This window comes from Dermacentor silvarum, chromosome 2 (genome assembly GCF_013339745.2).
Source record: "Dermacentor silvarum isolate Dsil-2018 chromosome 2, BIME_Dsil_1.4, whole genome shotgun sequence".
NCBI classification, from domain to species: Eukaryota; Metazoa; Arthropoda; class Arachnida; order Ixodida; family Ixodidae; genus Dermacentor; species Dermacentor silvarum.
In genome coordinates this window covers 23,429,401-23,447,091 of record NC_051155.1, presented here as the reverse complement: position 1 = coordinate 23,447,091, position 17,691 = coordinate 23,429,401, and the positions used below count along the sequence as shown (strand labels likewise).

The window sequence follows — 17,691 nt, the reverse complement described above, 5'->3', positions numbered from 1 at the left end:
TCGGATGACGAAGTGGGAGTGACAAAGATGGCATGGCAACGACAGCATTATGACGATTTGACAATGCAGGTATCATAGCAACTGTCTGAATATGATGGCATGACAAGGGAGGCAGAATCACGACTGAATGAGGACAGTATGATTAGAATATAATAACGAAGAAAGATTGCCGTCGATGGAAAGACAAAGGCAGTATGAGGATAAAGGCATGATGACAATAGGATGATGTCACTGAAGTGATGACAATGTAACACGGCAGTATGACGAGAGTCGGATGACAAAACTGTAATGACGACGATGCAACTACTACAACGGCATTACGTCCCTGAAAATATACGTATAGTGGCCCACGTTATTACACAACTTAGACCACTGGATCGGAGTAGATGGCGTAACGATGACAGCATGACGAGAGTCAGATCATGAAGCTGGAATAAAGACGACTAACCAACTGCAACTGCATCACTATGGCGGCATGACAATTATGTATGACGACGATGGCAAGACGAGTGTCGGATGACAAAGCTAAAATGACAACCAAGCAGTGAGCCCGACGTCATCACAACCATGAGACCATACCGAGTGGCCCAAGCTATTAGAAATCTTGGGCCACTGGGTTGGGGTAGAAGGCGTGACGACGATGGCATGACGAGAGGAAGATCATGAAGCTGGAATGACGACAATGGAACGACCACGATGGCATCACGACCAGGAGCACATACCTAGTGGCCCAAGCAGGTAGACGAGTAGGCAAAGAATGCTATTCGCATTAACAGCAAGCGTAAGTGAATGCGTGCAAGTGACTGGTTCCTGAAAAGAATGACCTGTTACTGCGGTTATGCTGTCTTCGATATATACAGTCTTGAATGAATAAACTAATTATGGGGTTTTACGTGCCAAAACCACGATTTTATGTGGCATGCCGTAGTGGGGGACTCTGGATTAATTTTGACCACCAGAGGACTTTTAACGTGTCCCAAATGCACGGGACAGGGGCATTTTTGCATTTCGCCCCCATCGAAATGCGGCCGCCGCGGCCAGGATTCGATCCCACGACATCGTGCATATTTGAGCAGTTTGATGATGTTCTCATTAATGTACGTATGCGGCTGATGCAAGCAACACATATAAAACAATGGTATACATTACGTTTATGGGCTAACTGAGCGAGACAAGTTGAGTGGGTAGCCAAGAAACGAAACCCGTACAGCCAGCACACGGACAATAAGATAAAGACCAAACAAAACAATGCAAGGATTGTGTGTTGTTAACGTAAAGGATACGCCTAGCAATAAACAAATTCTAAGCGCATTTAGCACCTTCAATTATGCGACAAATTGTCCTCCCATCGTAGCACAAACCTCTCCGACAAAGACCAGAATAAACACCGTCACAACGCTATCGCAAATTGAAGAATAACTGTTGCATCAGCGCTACCATCTTCGAAAAGCAGCCAGCCGGCCGCGCTCGCATTGGTACTACAACCCTACGACACGCTACAACGTTACGAGCGGCCTGCAGACGCAAAAGTATCAGCCGCTCTGCAGTTTCGCTTTCGCGTGATAACCTTATCGAGTCCGTAGGCGTGTTGAGTGCTATTTTTGCTGTCATTTTACACTTTTCCTCACCTTAAGACAAGCTGATCCGTGACTGCAGTTCAGTTAAATGCGACGAAATGTGAACTCAACATCTCCGGAAATCAAAACGAAACGTCAATCTTGTTTATCTACGACGACGCAGCAACGCCCTCGTTAGGACGTTTGCTAATGCATAGCCGCTCGTTCCAAGAGCAGCGCGCGATGGGGGCTTCGTAAGCAGATGATAACAGTGCCCATTCAATACGGAATCACTTTGCATCAGATACGAGATAGTTGGCAGTCAGGCATGGACTGCAGACCTAAACAGACAATTTAGGCACCTTTTAAAGCGACATTGCTTCTAAACTGACATTTCTAGACTTGTCACTGTGGTCATTTAAGGGGCTAAAGTGCAACGTAGGTTAAATTCGGATGACGAAAAGAAAGAAAACCGATGACCACGCACCGGCAACAGAGTCGAGTAGTTATGCCCCCGGGTAGCATGCCGCTGTCCTTTGCCTATTACTTGCTGCTACCTAACTGTCAGGCGCATGTTCTGTGTGCAAACGGTTAATGTGATGCGCGGTTAACCGGACATTACGATTTTATTCAGGCACTTTCGGCAGCAACGTGACGCTAGTGATGCTCTCGCGCAATAAAAACAGACGGGACGGCATAAAAGAGACGGCGCGACGCGAAACATGCGCACGCATGCGCAGAAGAAATTGAACAATGTTTGCAGCTGGTTTGCAGCCGATTCGTGGCGCCGCTCTAATCCATGTAGCACTAATAAAATAGTAAGAATTATTTTACAGCATTACGCGACATTTAAAAATAATTTCACATAAGAAGTTTAAGTGCTGGAGTTCACATATAACACACTCCGCACGACCTGAGATCTTTTATGATTCCTCAGCTTGAATTTAAAAAACGAAACTGATACCCGGGCTGCGAGCCGGCGTGCGATCTTGTGGTTCACACGAGGTTCCTCCAAAGTATCGTGCACGCGAAGTTTGAAACGTTACGTACTTCGAGTGCAGCAGTTATTACCATAATGACAAGATCTTAGGTCTGTAAATCGACGCATCTACAAGTTCTTGCCTTCACTTTTCGGCTACAGTACGGTAAGTTTCAACGGTGTGCCCGTAACAACTAAACGGCTCTCGCGGCGATCCGCTTGGCATGGTTTCGTTTCGCGCTGTTTTCGCGGTTTGGTGGAGAGCAGTTGAACCATTTGCCACCTCCGAAGTTCATCTCGTGCGAGCGTCACTTCACCGTAAACCTACCAATGCCTCGGTAAACTGGCTTTGCTGCATTCAAGAGCACTAGCTTCGTCGCTTAATGAGTTCTTTTCTCTCTTCTGAAATCGCAGCAATTTAGGTCATTCTTACAATCAGTTCGGAAGAGCCTCCGCAGCTAGTGAGAATGAAAAATAAAAGAAGAGGGGAAGGGGGGAAGACACTCTGGTCCATAATGTCCTGTGGCGACTACTTTCAGAGTAAGAGCTAGGCTTTCCCGGTCTAATTAATATTGCCTTGATATAAATATGTTAAAGTATATGGAACAACAACCGAAAACACTATTCCGTGGTGGTGAATGTTACTTATGCATTCTGGCTGGCATACACAAAAAGAAATGCTTTTATTAATTATTTTATCAAATTCGACGTGCATTGCATCATACGTATTAGCTACACGTACTCGATCTGCGATGTGTGCATGCAAAAATGCATCAGCTTTGAACTGCATGCATGCGGAGTTAATTGCATTGTAAGGTGTGTTGATCAGGCTATGGTGTTTAGTATATAGGCAGAATTGTTCACCCTGCTGAAGTGACATATATTCAAGGTAATCGGTGTGGGACCACCCGTATCCTCTGTCTTGTGTCGTGCATGCTTGCATGGCAATGCATTCGTGGAATGACTTTTTGATCTTCAGCGCATTTATGCCCAAAAGAAAATGTGCTTGGGTCAAATGTGACTCGTAGTTAGCATATGAATTTTTTGTTATGAGAACGTAATAAAATTGAAATTTTGCCCTTTATTCCTCATAAAATAATTTTTGCAGATGTGCGCAACTCTCAGTAACCACGGACAGTGAACAGCTTATGGTGTCAGTTAACTAATAAACTTAATCGCAAGGCTTTAAGGAGTCACTAGCATTTACATGGTCTTCAGTGCAGTAATGGGGGCAAGGGGTTCAGCGCACAGACGAAGTGGACAGGTTTGGCATCTAGTACACCAAAAACGTCATAGACAGACCAATTCACTGTAAAAATTGTGCCCTTCCTTCGTCACTACATACTTCGACTACCACGAAAATTCCTGGGGCTGTGAGATCTTTTGTCTGATGAAATCATGTTTTCCAAATTGATGGCACCACAGTCAAGCCGACGGGCACATGTAGAATTCTCGGACTCCTAATACAAGACAATGGCAAGCACACGCCGCCATCGCCAAGATGAAGACCAGCACGGAGAAGATCTTAGCCATGCTGAGAAGCGTTTCAACTAGAAACAGAGGACTGAAGGAAGACGACGCCCTCAGACTAGTGCAGGCATTCATAACATCCAGGATAACATATTCGGCCGCGTATCTCAATCTAGACAGGACTCAAAAGAATACACTCGATACCATCATCAGAAAGGCCACCAAGCAAGCCCTCGGCCTACCCATCTGTTCGTCGACCCAGTGCCTTCAAACCCTGGGGGCACACAACACAGTCGACGAACTCATAAGCCCACCTGTCTAACTAGCGACTCCGCCTGAGCCAGACAAATCATGGCCACGCGGTGCTGGATAAGATAGGGTGGCGCAAGGAGAGAGCAACAATCAAGAGGTACATCCAAGCAGAATGGATGACGACAATCAACACCAAGCCCTTACCCCAAAACATGACGCCAGAGAAAAATGATGGCAGGAGAGAAGCCAGAGCTCAGGCGAATAATTCCAAAATGCAGCGGTTGGAGGGAGTCCTATACGTGGATGTGTCCCTCGTCAAGGGCAGCAGCAAAGCAGCGGCGGTGGTAACCGACGGGGAACGGCTGATAAACAGCGCTGCAGTCAACACCAGAGAGTCAGCGACAGCAGAGGAAGTGGCCATAGCCCTGGCGCTCGTCCAACCGGGCGCCAGGGTAGTGGTTACCGACTCCAAAAGAGCTTACGGCGGCTACAGGAAAGGGGTGATCTCCTCAGAGGAAGCCGCGATATTAACGAAGAAAAGGGCACCGGAGCGAGCCGTAGAGCTCGTATGGGTGCCTGCCCACACAGAGGTAGCGTTGTTGCCGATTACCATACCCGAGCGATGATCGTCCGGGCAGGGCAGGACGCCAACACCACCAACCCAGTGCTCACGTGCAGAGAGATTACCTCCGAGTATAGGGAGGATCGGCGCACCTTCCCCGAGCCGCAGAGTTTGTTGTTCCCTGAGCAGGGAACAACAAACAATCATCAGGCGCATTCAGGCGGGTTCACTTACCCATCCTGCCCTGATGAATAAATTCTACCCAGAAACTGAAGAGGACATTTGTCCTCTTTGGTTTCTGGGTAGAACAAACAACACAGGCACCCTCGCACACATTCTGATGGAGTGCACTTCACTCAAATCCCCTATACACCCCATCCCCCCTCCGTCCCCCACTACCCCAGCCCATGAGCGATGGGAGACCTTACGGTCCAGCCCCGCCCTGTCAATCCAGCTCACGCTGTTCGGCTAGGGGCCAGGAGCTGCTGGCCGTGTATGGGTCCCGAAACCAGGGAACCACCCCGTCCGACGTCTGAGAAGATGCCATCATTTTGAGCTCAATAAATGTTTTTTCTCTCTCTCTCTCTCTGTAGCCTCATTCTGTTTGTGACGGAATGCAGTGGAACCCATGTGCCAAAATATTGGAGCACTTTAAGAAGGCTCAAAGGGCCAACAGCCAGAGCTTTCACTATGGCATCACTCATAGCAGCGAGTCTATATTGACTAAACTGAGCCATATTGCAACTTTGGAATGTCAAGACCCAAGAGCAGAGTACCGTATTTACTCGAAAATAGGTTGAACACGCATAAAGGTCAACCCCTATATATTGAACTTACTGAGAAATAAAACATTATAAATCGAATATAGGTTTACCTATACTTCTTTAGAAAAACTAAAAAAAGCTTTGAACATGACACACCTTTATTTACCATAAGCTTGGCTACAAATTCTCCCTAGTCGATGCCATAGGGTGCATCCTCGTCAGACCTGCCAGAGAAGCCCACCTAGTCGGATGCTTCGTAAGCGTCTTCAGCAACCCAAACGAGGTCGTCATGGTTGCTGTATAGTGCGTTGAATATGCAACACCTTAAAGCCAGTCAGGATGATCTCCATGCTGGCATTACGGTGGGCATGATGGAGGAACTCCATTAGCTCGGTACTTTTGCTAGCTTTGTTCACAGATATTGGTCGATAGCTCATTCTGGGTAACGTTTTTGAAAAAAGAAAGGTCTACCTATATTCGAGTAAACATGGCGTTTAGCTACAAAATATGAAAATAATAGCAGAAGTGTGCCTGGTTACGATGTCATTACTTAATGCCTACTGCTGTCAGGTTAGCCAATTAGTGTTCATAGTAGACTACATATTTCTAAGTGTGATAAATTGAAAATATAACCTGTGCACTGATGTTTGTTGCAGGCCTCAGGACAGAGATGACCGTGGCCGAGTATCTGTCGCAGCTTGGCACCAACCCATACTTTGGGGCTGGCTTTGGGCTCTTTGGGGTTGGTGCAGCAGCGGCAGTACTACGGAAGGGAATGCAGGTTGGTGATGTTGTATTTTTGGAAGCACTACGAAAATTCTTAAGCTGCTGCAATCACAGTGGAAGGTGGTATTTAATGCGATTAGCATTATTAGGATACTACACGCACTTTCCAGCATCTGTGTCCGGACCAACCGTTTTCCTTTCACGTGAGCCAACTCGGGTCACTGGGTATGTACCGTCCTTCATAATAATCACCAAAATGTATGAAGCATCTAATCACACCCATCATAAGATAGATTGCTATTGGCATTAATGTAGCCAATCATCTCCAAAGGATGGATGCACAGGCAAAGTTTTTGTTTAAGCAGAGGATTATTTGCAGTTGTGAACATAAAATATTGTCAACATAGCACTGGTCTGTCTGTTTACAACTGCTGAGCTTATATCAAGCAGCAGTCATGCTGGTACATTGCTAATTCAAAGCTGTTTGAGTTTCTTTCGTGGAAAAAGGTGGAGGCCTAGGAAATGTGTGAAAAAGTTCCCTATTTCAATTCTGTGCCCGAACCTTGGCACTTGTGCCATCTATGTGATGTCAGTAATCTCGTCATTTTTGTGTACCTCAGCTCTTTTATGTGCCGAAATAGTATTTACTATTGTATAGTTACCAAGTTGGATCATTGCTCACATTTGAGTCCATTTTTTGTTGATAATTGACCAGTCCCAGGCAGACATTTTCAAAATTTGTGACATCATGGAGAGCATATTCACCTGTCTTTTGTTTCTGCACCCTTTCTGGCTTGCCAAGCCTCTTGTCATGGTAAGACTTGCATATCCACAACTCTGGGTGGGGCTATCTGTCAATCCAGCCCAACTGTGTGGTAGTTTTCCTCAGTGCCCCTTTAAACTGATAAACACACCTGATATTATTCCATGTTGCTGATCTTTTGTCAGGGCCTATGTGTGTCCTTGAAGATATGCTGTGTGCCAAACCTTCACGATGAACCCCTTTTCATAAATAATTCCCAGAGGGCAGGCACTGTCATTCCTTGCCCGTTGCATGTACAGTCTTTGTCAAAAATATGGGGACAACTTTGCGCCTTCGACGTGTATGTCGTTCAGCTGTGTGGTGCGTTTCCTAAGGTGCTTTTGACACTCCAGGCCTGTGGATAGTGAGTGTGATCCCTAGGGCATTGGAACATATAGTATGCCACGGGCACTCTGTTACCCACTGCAGTGGCTTAGTGGCGGTGGCGTTGTGCTCCTAAGCATCAGGTCTTGGGTTCAATGCCAGGCCAGGTGGCTGCATTTCGATGGTGGAAAAATGCAAGAACACTCAATTGAAGTGCATTTAAAGAACCCATAGGTTCTACAAAATTATTGTAGAGTTTCCCTCTACGGCATGTCTCATCATATCGTGGTGTTGGTATTTAAAACCTCATAATTTAATTTTTTAGGGAACTCGCCTGAACATCCCATATTTAATATAATGTAGCAGGTGATGTAGCCCGTATGCTCTTGCCAAAAAAAGTGTACAATCGAACTGCATTACAATGAAGTCGCATCCAGCATAAAATACTTTCATTCACATCTGATATTTATAAGCATACACGGCGATATTGTTGGGAAAAAAACTTAGCTATGTTATATTTAGTTCATTATATGTGATAATTTGGTATGTCTGTGTTTGTTATATGGAGGTTCGACTGTGCTGCACTTTGGGGCTAGAAATTGACGGATAACAACAGGAACAAAAAAAAAATTTTTTAAAAAGCTTGAGAAGGAGCTAAGGACCACACAAATGATGGAACTGGAAATGGACAGGAGTGATGGAACAGGAAATGATACCGTGGCATGGTTCCACTGCATTTGGAAGTCCAGGTTCGGTTCCCCAAAGGCCAGAAAGTTTGGGAACCCCTTTATTAGAGGAACACAATGGGGGGTGCAAAGGGAAGGGCTTGGTTGCATTCACGTGTGCAAGGACATTGGGTGGTGCGATAAGATTATAAAACTTGTGAGAATATGATGAATTTGGCTGAAACAACACAGAGATAAGCGGAAATTGCTGGGAGAACCCTTTGTCCTGCAAGAAGACAAGTAGGCTAATGATGATTACCTAGCAGCCTAATAGAGTAAACTTTTGCTACTTTCGTTCTTAATTAGTATGTTTAGAACTGCAAAAATCAGTTGTAATTGCAGCACTAGAGTCGATGTTTGTGGCATGTCCATTTACTGTGATTGCAGCAGCTTTAGGGTATGAAATGCTGCAAAGTACATTTGTGTTCTGTGTAGTATGGTCCCAAAATGCATGAGGAGGGTTTTTATTGAGTAATATAATTTGCCAGTAGGTTTTATGACTGGCGATTCCACAGGACATCAGAACAGTTGTATATATTCTTCATAATTTTTTTTTTTATAATTTCATATGTATGAACATGAACTAGTCAAAACCTTTAAAGGGAAAATGAGACATCCACCCAATCATAGCAGTTGCTACAAAGGAAACCCATACGGGTTCCTCGAAAGAAAAACCTCGTAGTTGAACTAAAAATTTGTCCCGGTCCGGGACTCGAACCCGGTACCACCGCCTTTTTGGGACAGCCGGAAGAATCATGAAACTGAATTTGATTTCCTCAGGAAGCAAGTGGCCTATGAAAAAAAAAAAAAACTGAAAAAAAAAACTTTGTGAAAGACCACCAGTTGGAGGCACTGTTTTCACGCAGACTGTGTTTTTGCAACTTAAAGCCACTTCACACGTATAATAATGAAACCATAATATAATTTTTCATCTGGCTCACAGAAGTAACAAAGGGTAAGGCAAATTATTAATTGGTGCCCAGAAAAAGCAAAGTTTTGAAAGAAAAGTTTAAAATGTCGTTAAGATTGTGATATTTTATTTCTATTGTTATAAGCCTCAGCTTGTAATTGCACTGGAGAAATGGGTGCCATAAAAGTATTTTTTCTTAACAACAATTGGTAGGGACCTTTTAACAAATTTGCTGGCTCCCAAAAGTGTTTACTTTGTAATTGTACAACTTACTCATGCTAAAAAAAGTTTCAAACTTTCAAATGTGTCGCATACATAAGGGCTTTATCTCACAAAGGAATATGCCACATCTGATTGTCCTAGTAATAAAATAAAATTGGAAAATTGATTTTTCTGTCATTGTGAAGTGTTGCCTTTGTTGGAAAATCAAAATAAAGAAGAAAAAAAAAAACATAACAGCCATTGATGGGATGTAAACAGTGCATCTGGGTCAGTTTGATGATTCATCATAGCTGTGGACAGGGATGGCAAAGCAGACATAGATAAAATGCATTTTCTTGTTGCTTTTGTTATCTCTGTATCTCTCTGTCACATGCTAGCCTGCTATGATTAGCTGCATAACGGGTATTTTTTTTTTCTTTTTCATCTGAACATGGCTGTTTTCACGTTGAAGTTGAGAGGTTGGACTTGTACGTAAGTAACATGTAATTTAAGTAAAGAGGACCAGGAACAGACAATAGAACCAGGGAAAGTGAAGGAGCAAATAACTTTTTTTGCAGTGTAAATCAGCTTAAACTCACCTAAAAACTAAATTCAGCTAAGAAGAAAAGTTAATTGGCCTTATATGACTTTCCTTGCTTACATTGTCTGTTGGTGTCATGTGGTTGTAGCTAACAAAACAGTCGGGCTCCTCAGTTCCCCAGCTGCATTTTCTGTTGCTGCAACAATTTCTTCTTTTAAGAGTGTGCCTTTGTGCAGTTGCAGCTGTTACACAAGTCTCTTATGCACGATGTCATACTGATGTAATGGGTTCCAACATTTTTTTAAAAATTTTTTTTACTTACGATCTATGTTAACGTGGAGTCTAAAACGAAAGATGGGGATCTCTTCCTTTTGGTAAAAGGAAATGTACCGACGACTTGATATGCTGGCTGGCTGGTGGGAAAACGGGGCTGGTTTATTGAGCAGTGGATGTTTATATGCCGAGTTGGAAAGAGATCCAGCACCCTTCTGTCCGCATTGCACGTTACACACAGCTGTAGACGCGCTGCACACATCGGGCGCCACGCCTCCATGGAGTTTGTTCGTGCAGATAGGCATGGTGCTGTTTCGGCGCCACTACATGATCACCCTGGAGGTGCCCTGTCGGGACAAGAGCTACCAGTGGCTGCTGCAGTGGATCACACGGCACGCTCGCCACACGCAGCACCTGAGCGTCGAGACCACCTTCCTGCAGCCCGAGGCCGGTGGGAGTGCGCGCACCTCCTTCGACTTCATACCCAGCGTGGGCACCCACTTCTTTGGGTGAGGCTGTTCTCCTCCCCATGCAGGGATGATGCCTTTGTTTTGTTCTCTTCTTTTTTTTTGGTGGGGTGGGGGGGTGAGCAGCTGCCTGTGCTGTATACGGAGCCAGAACAAAGAAGAAAAAAAAAGAATGCATTTTGCAGGATGCTTGTGCAAAGCGTTGCCAGATGGCTCTGCAATATCTGTGTAAGGCTAGGTATTCTGTGTGATCTGAGCATGTGGGTGAATACAGCAGCAAGGCGGCAGCGCAGCATTGACGACAGCAAGGGAGGGTTTGATGCATGCGACGATGACGGCATGACGGCTGGTTCATTGTAGTCCGCAAAGAAATGTTGCAACCAGTTCCATTGCAACCTGGGTCAATCCTGTAAGTTGTGATTTCACTTCACTCGACAGGCTGAGTGTTTTGAAGGCGGTTCAGTGTCATGATGGGAGGGACGCTGGTAAGATTGGTATTAAGTTATGCCACGAATGCATTTCTGGCCTTGTGGGTAGAGTATCAGGCTATTGTGCTGGTGGACGCTGATTTAAATTGCACCATTATACAGACTGCTTTTGCTATTGAGTGACAGCTTGTGTCACAGAAGTCATCTTATTTAAATAATGAAAACAATACATCACATAAAAGTAAAGTACAATGTTGAGCTAGTTGCTACATAACTCTCAAAGTTTGCGGTGCAGAAGATAAGTAGAATTAAAAACAAAGGCAGTAGCAAGTTTCCCGCTCTTTCCGTCCATTTGCCTGTTCTTCTACTGATCCTTTATGGCACAAAGCTTAAAAGCGAATACATCACATGCATATAAGTGTGTTGATCACACATATAAATGTTGATGATAGATGGCAGCACCGTACTGTGTTGTTGGAATGATATGAAAGAAGTGTTTAGCAGGATGTGGTTGCTTCATCTTGTAGACCACCAGCAGCAACGTGTTTCAAATAAGCGGAGCATGCAATATGCATAAAGTCAGGGATGTAGCGTAATGCTGTTGCAGTTCCAGAGATAATGAATTTAGCTTTTGCTCATAATTAATGGATCAGTGCTGCAGCAAGCAACGTGATGGAAGTTTTTGTACTTACAAGTTATAGCTGTTATTCTAAACAGCTGAACCGCGATGTAACAAGGTTTAATATAATTAATTATTGATATAACGATGGATATAATGGATTATCGAATGTAACGAAGTATGTATATCTAAAATTTTCCTTGCCAATATCAAGATGTAACGAATCTATGCTTATATAGGTTAGGGAAGGTATTTTTGTGTCATATGCGACTTTGTTATAATAGGTGTCTTACTTTAATGTTAACAAATATTTTAACAATTGCCTGTGGCGTTTAGCACAAATCTACTCATTGAGCTGGAATACTCGAAGAGGTATAGATGCACTAGAAATCAATACGCATTACAGACCAAATAAAAATATGAATTCATTGACTTTTAAACTAATTAGTTTAGTGCACATATTGCCGTACATGAATTACAGCCAGTGATTTCACAAGGCGCATCCACTTGGAACAAATTTTGAAACTAGGATATGCTTTCAGATAAGCGCAGTGAAAGTTGCCATAAAAATGCATTGTCGTTCCACTTATAATCTTAATAAAACATTGTTTTATGCATTGAAGCTCAACGTTACTGGAACACCACTGCATTTTGTCGCAAACACTGTAACGTGTATTGCGAAACTGGTGTTATCCTCACAATTCGTTCCAAGTGGATATGAATTTAAGAGTCACTGGCTACAATTCATAAATTGACCTGGCGTGGTGGCTTTGGTGTTGCATTGGTGTTGCATTGGTGTTGCATTGGTGTTGCATTGCCAAGCCGAAAGGTGCGGGATGAAATCTCGGCCGCTGCGGCTGCATTTCGATGGAGGAGAAATGCAAAAACGCCCGTGTACTGTGCATTGGAGGCACGTTAACGAACCCCGGGTGGTCAAAATTAATCCGGAGTCCTCCACTATGACGTGCTCATCATCATATAGGCGTTCTGGCACGTAAAACCACAAAATGAAATTTTCTTACTTCGTAAATTTCAATTGCACTGTAAAGTAATTAATTTTGAAGTTAATTAGCAATAATATGTTCACTGAAATGTTCACTTTTATTTTTTTGTGCAAATAACTTCTACCTCAAGAAGTCGAATTGTGTTCCAGTATTGCCAATTTAGCAGATCTCCCGCTACATTTAGCTGTTTTTCGCGCTACCTAGCAGGAAAACTTGTTTACTTGCGGTTTTCGTGTAATGTATTTACGGTTTTCGTAATTATGGCTTTGTTTCTAGTGGTACAAGAAGTTCAATTTTGTGACAATAATTTGTGCTTCGCATGTGCCACACATGCAGCTTATGCATGCCCCTTTCGAAGTAAGAGGGAATTATCATCATTATCCACAAACAGTGTGCTTCGATTTCTGCTTTGCGTTTCGGCCATCCTTACTGTATGGGCCGGTCTCCAAAATAAAGAAACATGCTGCTTATGTTACACGCTGCCGGAGTACATTTTTCTCAAGATCGGCACAATGGAAGTCTGTGGGGTCAGCGATAGTACTGATCCTAGTAGCAGCCACGCCAGTTAACGGTCGCTCACATAGAAATATGGTCGCTCACATACAGGATGAGCAACCATATTAAGGTAACGCGGAGGACATTTTTCTGTAATTTTAATCACTACCCAGTAGTTCAACCTGCTTTCTGGCCAGTGATTGTAGTTCACGGAAACATCTTTTTTAAAAGTTTTATTTCTAAATACGTTTCCACGCTTCACAGTCACACAAAAATGCGCTCAATAATATTGATATTTTATATATTTTATTCCATTATTGACAAAAGGCAACATGCTTTTCTGTCCAGTGTAATTTTTTTCCAACTGTGTTTTATGTGGATGCAATAAAACATACTTTGAACGTGATTCTGATTGTTGTCTGCATTTAGCAGGGTTTTACCGAATTTTGGGGGCTCGTATCGTGGGTTTTTGAGTTTTTTGTGATCTTGACTTGCATGTTTTTTTATTTCTAGTTGGCAACACGGTGTTTCATATCATGGGTGGTTTTTTTAAAATTCTGTTAACAATAAAATAAGACACGCCGTATAACAAGGTTTGACAAACATGGATGTAACTATGTAAAGCTAAAGTTTCTCGCCAATATCAGCATGCAGCAAATACTTGCTTATAACAGATATTAGATATAATGAAGGTATTTTCATTTCAGATGTGACTTCGTTATAACAAGGCTCGACAGTGAATGTATATAGCAGTGAAATCTTGTATAACAAACAAACTTCAGGGGACCGCGGCAAATTTTTCGTTATTCTGAAAGGTCGTTATGGGGAAAGTCCCCAAATTAGTCATTCCACCCATCAATTCATCAGTTATCATAGTATGGATCGCGCACGCAAAATACACTGACACTGAGAATACCACAGGCAAAGAGGAGGCTCCATTCCACCTTGAAAGCGCAATGTTTCTTTTGTTTGTTTTTTACATCTTTGGCATGAACACTGCAACTGACACGTTTGAGGTGGACACCTGAACTATTCCTAAGCGCAAGCGCATGTAAAGGACACGGTCCGGAAAGTGCGACCATGTGGCATTCCCGCGAGCATGGAGGTTACATTCCTCCGCGCGTAGCTGGTACGGCCACAGAAAGAAGCGCGAAAGAAGGAAAAGGAAGAGACGGCCCCTCTGTTGCAAGGCAACACTCGTCTGTGCGGAGCATACGCTCGCAAAAGCTGATGTGTCGTTGCCTCTGCAACAGCAAAGAAAAAGTCACCTCCCACGTTTTTCTCCTTCGGTACCATCTCCGCAAAACCCATATGCCGCGGCATACAGTTTCATAAAATAATTATTAGAGGGATCTCTGGCGCTGCGGTCGTTTAGCCACCATGGCTAAACGATGGATAGTAGATGAATTTGTTTGATCTTCGTGTTTGGGGCTTCAGATGCTTTATCTGCCTTCAGTGGCCTATTTTCGAAGCAAGCTATGCTTGTATAAATGCAGAAGACCTTATGAACACGCACAATCACTACTAATTGCGGTGGTTTAGCCTGTTGAGGTGGCCATATCGAAACGCGTCAAGTGTCTCAACGCGCTTGCTTGCCTGCATCCCGCTTGTCAATGCATGCGTCCATGACGTAAAGGTTTCAATTCTGGGCTTCTGTACTAGATGGCCTGTGTTGTTTGAGTGCCGCCTTTGAGCTATTTTAATTGTGTTTCTTTAACTATTTATAACACAGTAGTTTGTTTAAAATGCTTAATTTACAAAGTCACAAGGCATTTTGAAGTCAGAAGGACGAAGTTTAGGGAAATCCGTGTACTATAACCATTATTTCCATGCCAGGTGAACCAACCTGCTCGCAGCTCCCACAGGCGCCAGTGCCAGTGTTCTCTCTAGTTGTTGTTGTACAAAACTCTGTGTGCTGCAGCGTCTGCTTTCTGCACCTTTTCATCTGCTAGCTTACCATTCCGACTGCCCTGAAGGATGCACACGAATCTAAGAATCCCCAGATTTGGGAATATTAATTTGTAGCACTGAGGGCGTTGTTAACATGACATGGAAACTCAATAACGATTGTTATTTTGAGAACTTCAATATTCTGAAGTTCGTAGTACCGAAGTACAGTAAAAGCTCGATGATACGAATCTCACGGGGTCACGAAAAATATTCGTATTAGCCGAAATTCGTATCATCGAAACACAATTAAAACTACTGTCGAATCTCGATAATTCGAACTCGAAGGGGCCCGAAAATTTGTTCGAGTTAAAAGGACGTATTTTTGAAGTATTCGTGCACCATAGCACGATGCACGAACGGTGCGAGTCGTGAAATATCGCGGCGCGCAAGCGCATAGCAAGCGCGGGCCACGAAACTGCCCACGCCGGCTAACGGAACGGTCGCTTCCCGATAATGACAGAAAACAAAGCTTCAGGGAGCGAGCGGGCGGCGCCGGCACACGGGTGCGCGCGGAGACCGTCGAAGGTGAGGGAGGAGGGCGGCAGGGAAGCGGATATGGCCGCGTCAACTCCGCCGCTTCGGTGGCTCCCCTCGCCCTCCCTCTCAACTCCCCCGTAGCTCTCTCACCTTCGACTGTGTGCGCACATCTCCGTGCGCGCCCGCCGCCGTGCTGGCGCCAGCTTATTTTAGCCGCCCCCCTGAAGTTTCGTTTTCTGCCGTTATCGGGAAGCGGGCGTTTGTGGGCGTGGCAGTTTTGTTGGCCAGACTGTGCCTCCGCCGCTGCTTCCCTCTGCGCTGCTGCCGCAGCGTGCAAGGTCAACATGTGACTAGAAAATAGAGGAGAAGGGTTCACTGCCATTTTATCCGCGTGGCTGAGACGTCGGCACTAGTGTGCTAAAATACTAGAGTGTTCTAGACTGAGTGTCTAGAACACTCTAGTCGGCACGTACACGCTTGTTCTGGCGCGATGCAGAAACGGCGACCTTGCAATTTGAGAGAGGGGAAAATTTCTGCCGCGGGTTCTTTTTCTTTTTTTTTTTTTCCCGTTCCTTCGCGCGCGGCATTGAGGGGTCTCTCCTGAGCCTTTGCTCTATGGCGGTGTCGGAGCAATGCCGGTCGGAGGCGCCACCGCGTTATTTGGCGCGCTGCTAAGAGCATTGTCGGTACGCGGTATGTTCGAAATAAGCGTGTTCGAATTAACGAGATTCGACTATAGCTAAATTAAAGAGTCAGAAGTGAACTCACTCAGGCACATGTACGTAAAAAGCATTTACTTCTTGAAGTGCCACCGCTTCAAACTCTTCGCGCCCAGTCGCGGAGTCCGCGCTGTCCGGCGCCGCGCCTCCGCACCAAAAGAGAAGGAGAGAAAGCGCGTGACTGCGCGCTGTTCTCTTTCGCGGCCGTCGGTAGGGCGGCGTTTATTCGTATCAACCGACGCAGGCTCAAAATCGATTCGTAACAACCGTTCTCTAGCACGTTGCAAAGTAATAGGGCTTGGCCGGGACCACAGAAAAATTCGTATCATCCGGAAATTCGTATTAGCCGTGATCGTATCATCGAGCTTTTACTGTATTTTATATTGGGACTATAGGCATTGAGCAGGGGATTTCTGAAAAGTTTGTTAATATGGTGTTCATAGTAATGAGCGTTCACTGAGGCTACATGCCTTGTAAGTTGGCTTTACCTGGATTATTTATTTGGTGAATAGCATTGCTGCTTTGTGATGCTTTTAATGCTCTGATAGAGGCTTCACAATACAAAAGAAAGTATTGTATTTCCTGGTCTATAACTCGCACCCCCCTCAAAAGGGCAGTTTTTCCGAAAAACGTATATAAGTTGCACTGGTGTATGAGACGCACCTGTTCATTTGGTAAGTGATTTAAGAAAATTAGTCACGTTTCACTTTGTGAACGTGGGTCACACACAAGCGTATGGGTGCCATTCCTGTATGATTGCAACAGCATTAATATGGGCACTCCAGGCACATTTCTTCCGTCATGCTGTGATGTTCCCTATTAAGTCCAAGGGTGATAACATCGTCCGTGCGCACCTTAGGCTGTATGTGCAAGTGAAAGCGTGCGATGGTGAGCTGAATCGCGTACAAGGGAGGAAAGGGGAAGGGAGGCAGGGGGGGTAGCTTGTGTAGCAACTGCGTAGTTTGCGCAGCGGCGCGCGCCATATCTTGAAAGCGATCTGCAGATTCGACGACTTCGGGATCAGTCAACGCGCGGTTGGCCTGCCGCCCTTGAGTTCGCTGCTCCGTCCTTTTCGCACGGTGCTCGCCAACTCGATCACGAGATGAACCCGGTACTTGCATAGCGCGCACACAACCCGAAAGCAACTGCCAGAGGAGGTCAACCTAGCGCGCTTCGCTTGGCCATAGCATCCGATCCGATTTTGATGGCAGTTAAAAAAAAATTTATATAAGTTGCATCGTTCTATAAGATGCACCGACGAAAACTTATACACTGGAAAATATGGTATGTTGTTTGGCAAAATTAGTTCGAAATAAGAACACAAGGGTTTTGTAAAAGAGTAATTGTTTTCAAAATTTTGACTAGATGTTTCTTGTTCAGATACTCAACTAATGGTCATCATATACAAAGGAAGCACACTACTGAAGAGTGCTAATTTATGAGCATG

At 44.4% G+C, this 17,691-nt stretch overlaps 2 protein-coding genes across 4 annotated transcripts in view; one reads left to right on the top strand and one right to left on the bottom strand.

The window, feature by feature from the left end:
* Positions 1 to 2,244, bottom strand: part of LOC119441363 (presenilins-associated rhomboid-like protein, mitochondrial) — a 74,270-nt gene extending 72,026 nt beyond the window's left edge. Inside the window, exon 1 of the mRNA XM_037705974.2 lies at positions 2,044 to 2,244. Coding sequence (XP_037561902.1) covers positions 2,044 to 2,081 — 38 coding nt within the window. The 5' untranslated portion in view covers positions 2,082 to 2,244. The remainder of the gene's footprint in view (positions 1 to 2,043) is intronic.
* Positions 2,245 to 2,436: 192 nt separating this feature from the next.
* LOC119441360 (mitochondrial chaperone BCS1) overlaps positions 2,437 to 17,691 on the top strand; it is an 86,992-nt gene continuing 71,737 nt past the window's right edge. Inside the window, exons 1-3 of one of the 3 annotated variants that reach the window (XM_049661184.1) lie at positions 2,437 to 2,701; positions 6,240 to 6,368; positions 10,387 to 10,594. In XM_049661184.1, the coding sequence (XP_049517141.1) occupies positions 6,254 to 6,368; positions 10,387 to 10,594 (323 nt within the window). In that variant the 5' untranslated portion in view covers positions 2,437 to 2,701; positions 6,240 to 6,253. Of the gene's footprint in view, positions 2,702 to 6,239; positions 6,369 to 10,382; positions 10,595 to 17,691 lie in introns of those variants that run through there. The other 2 variants (XM_037705971.2, XM_049661185.1) reach the window with 2 other exon arrangements.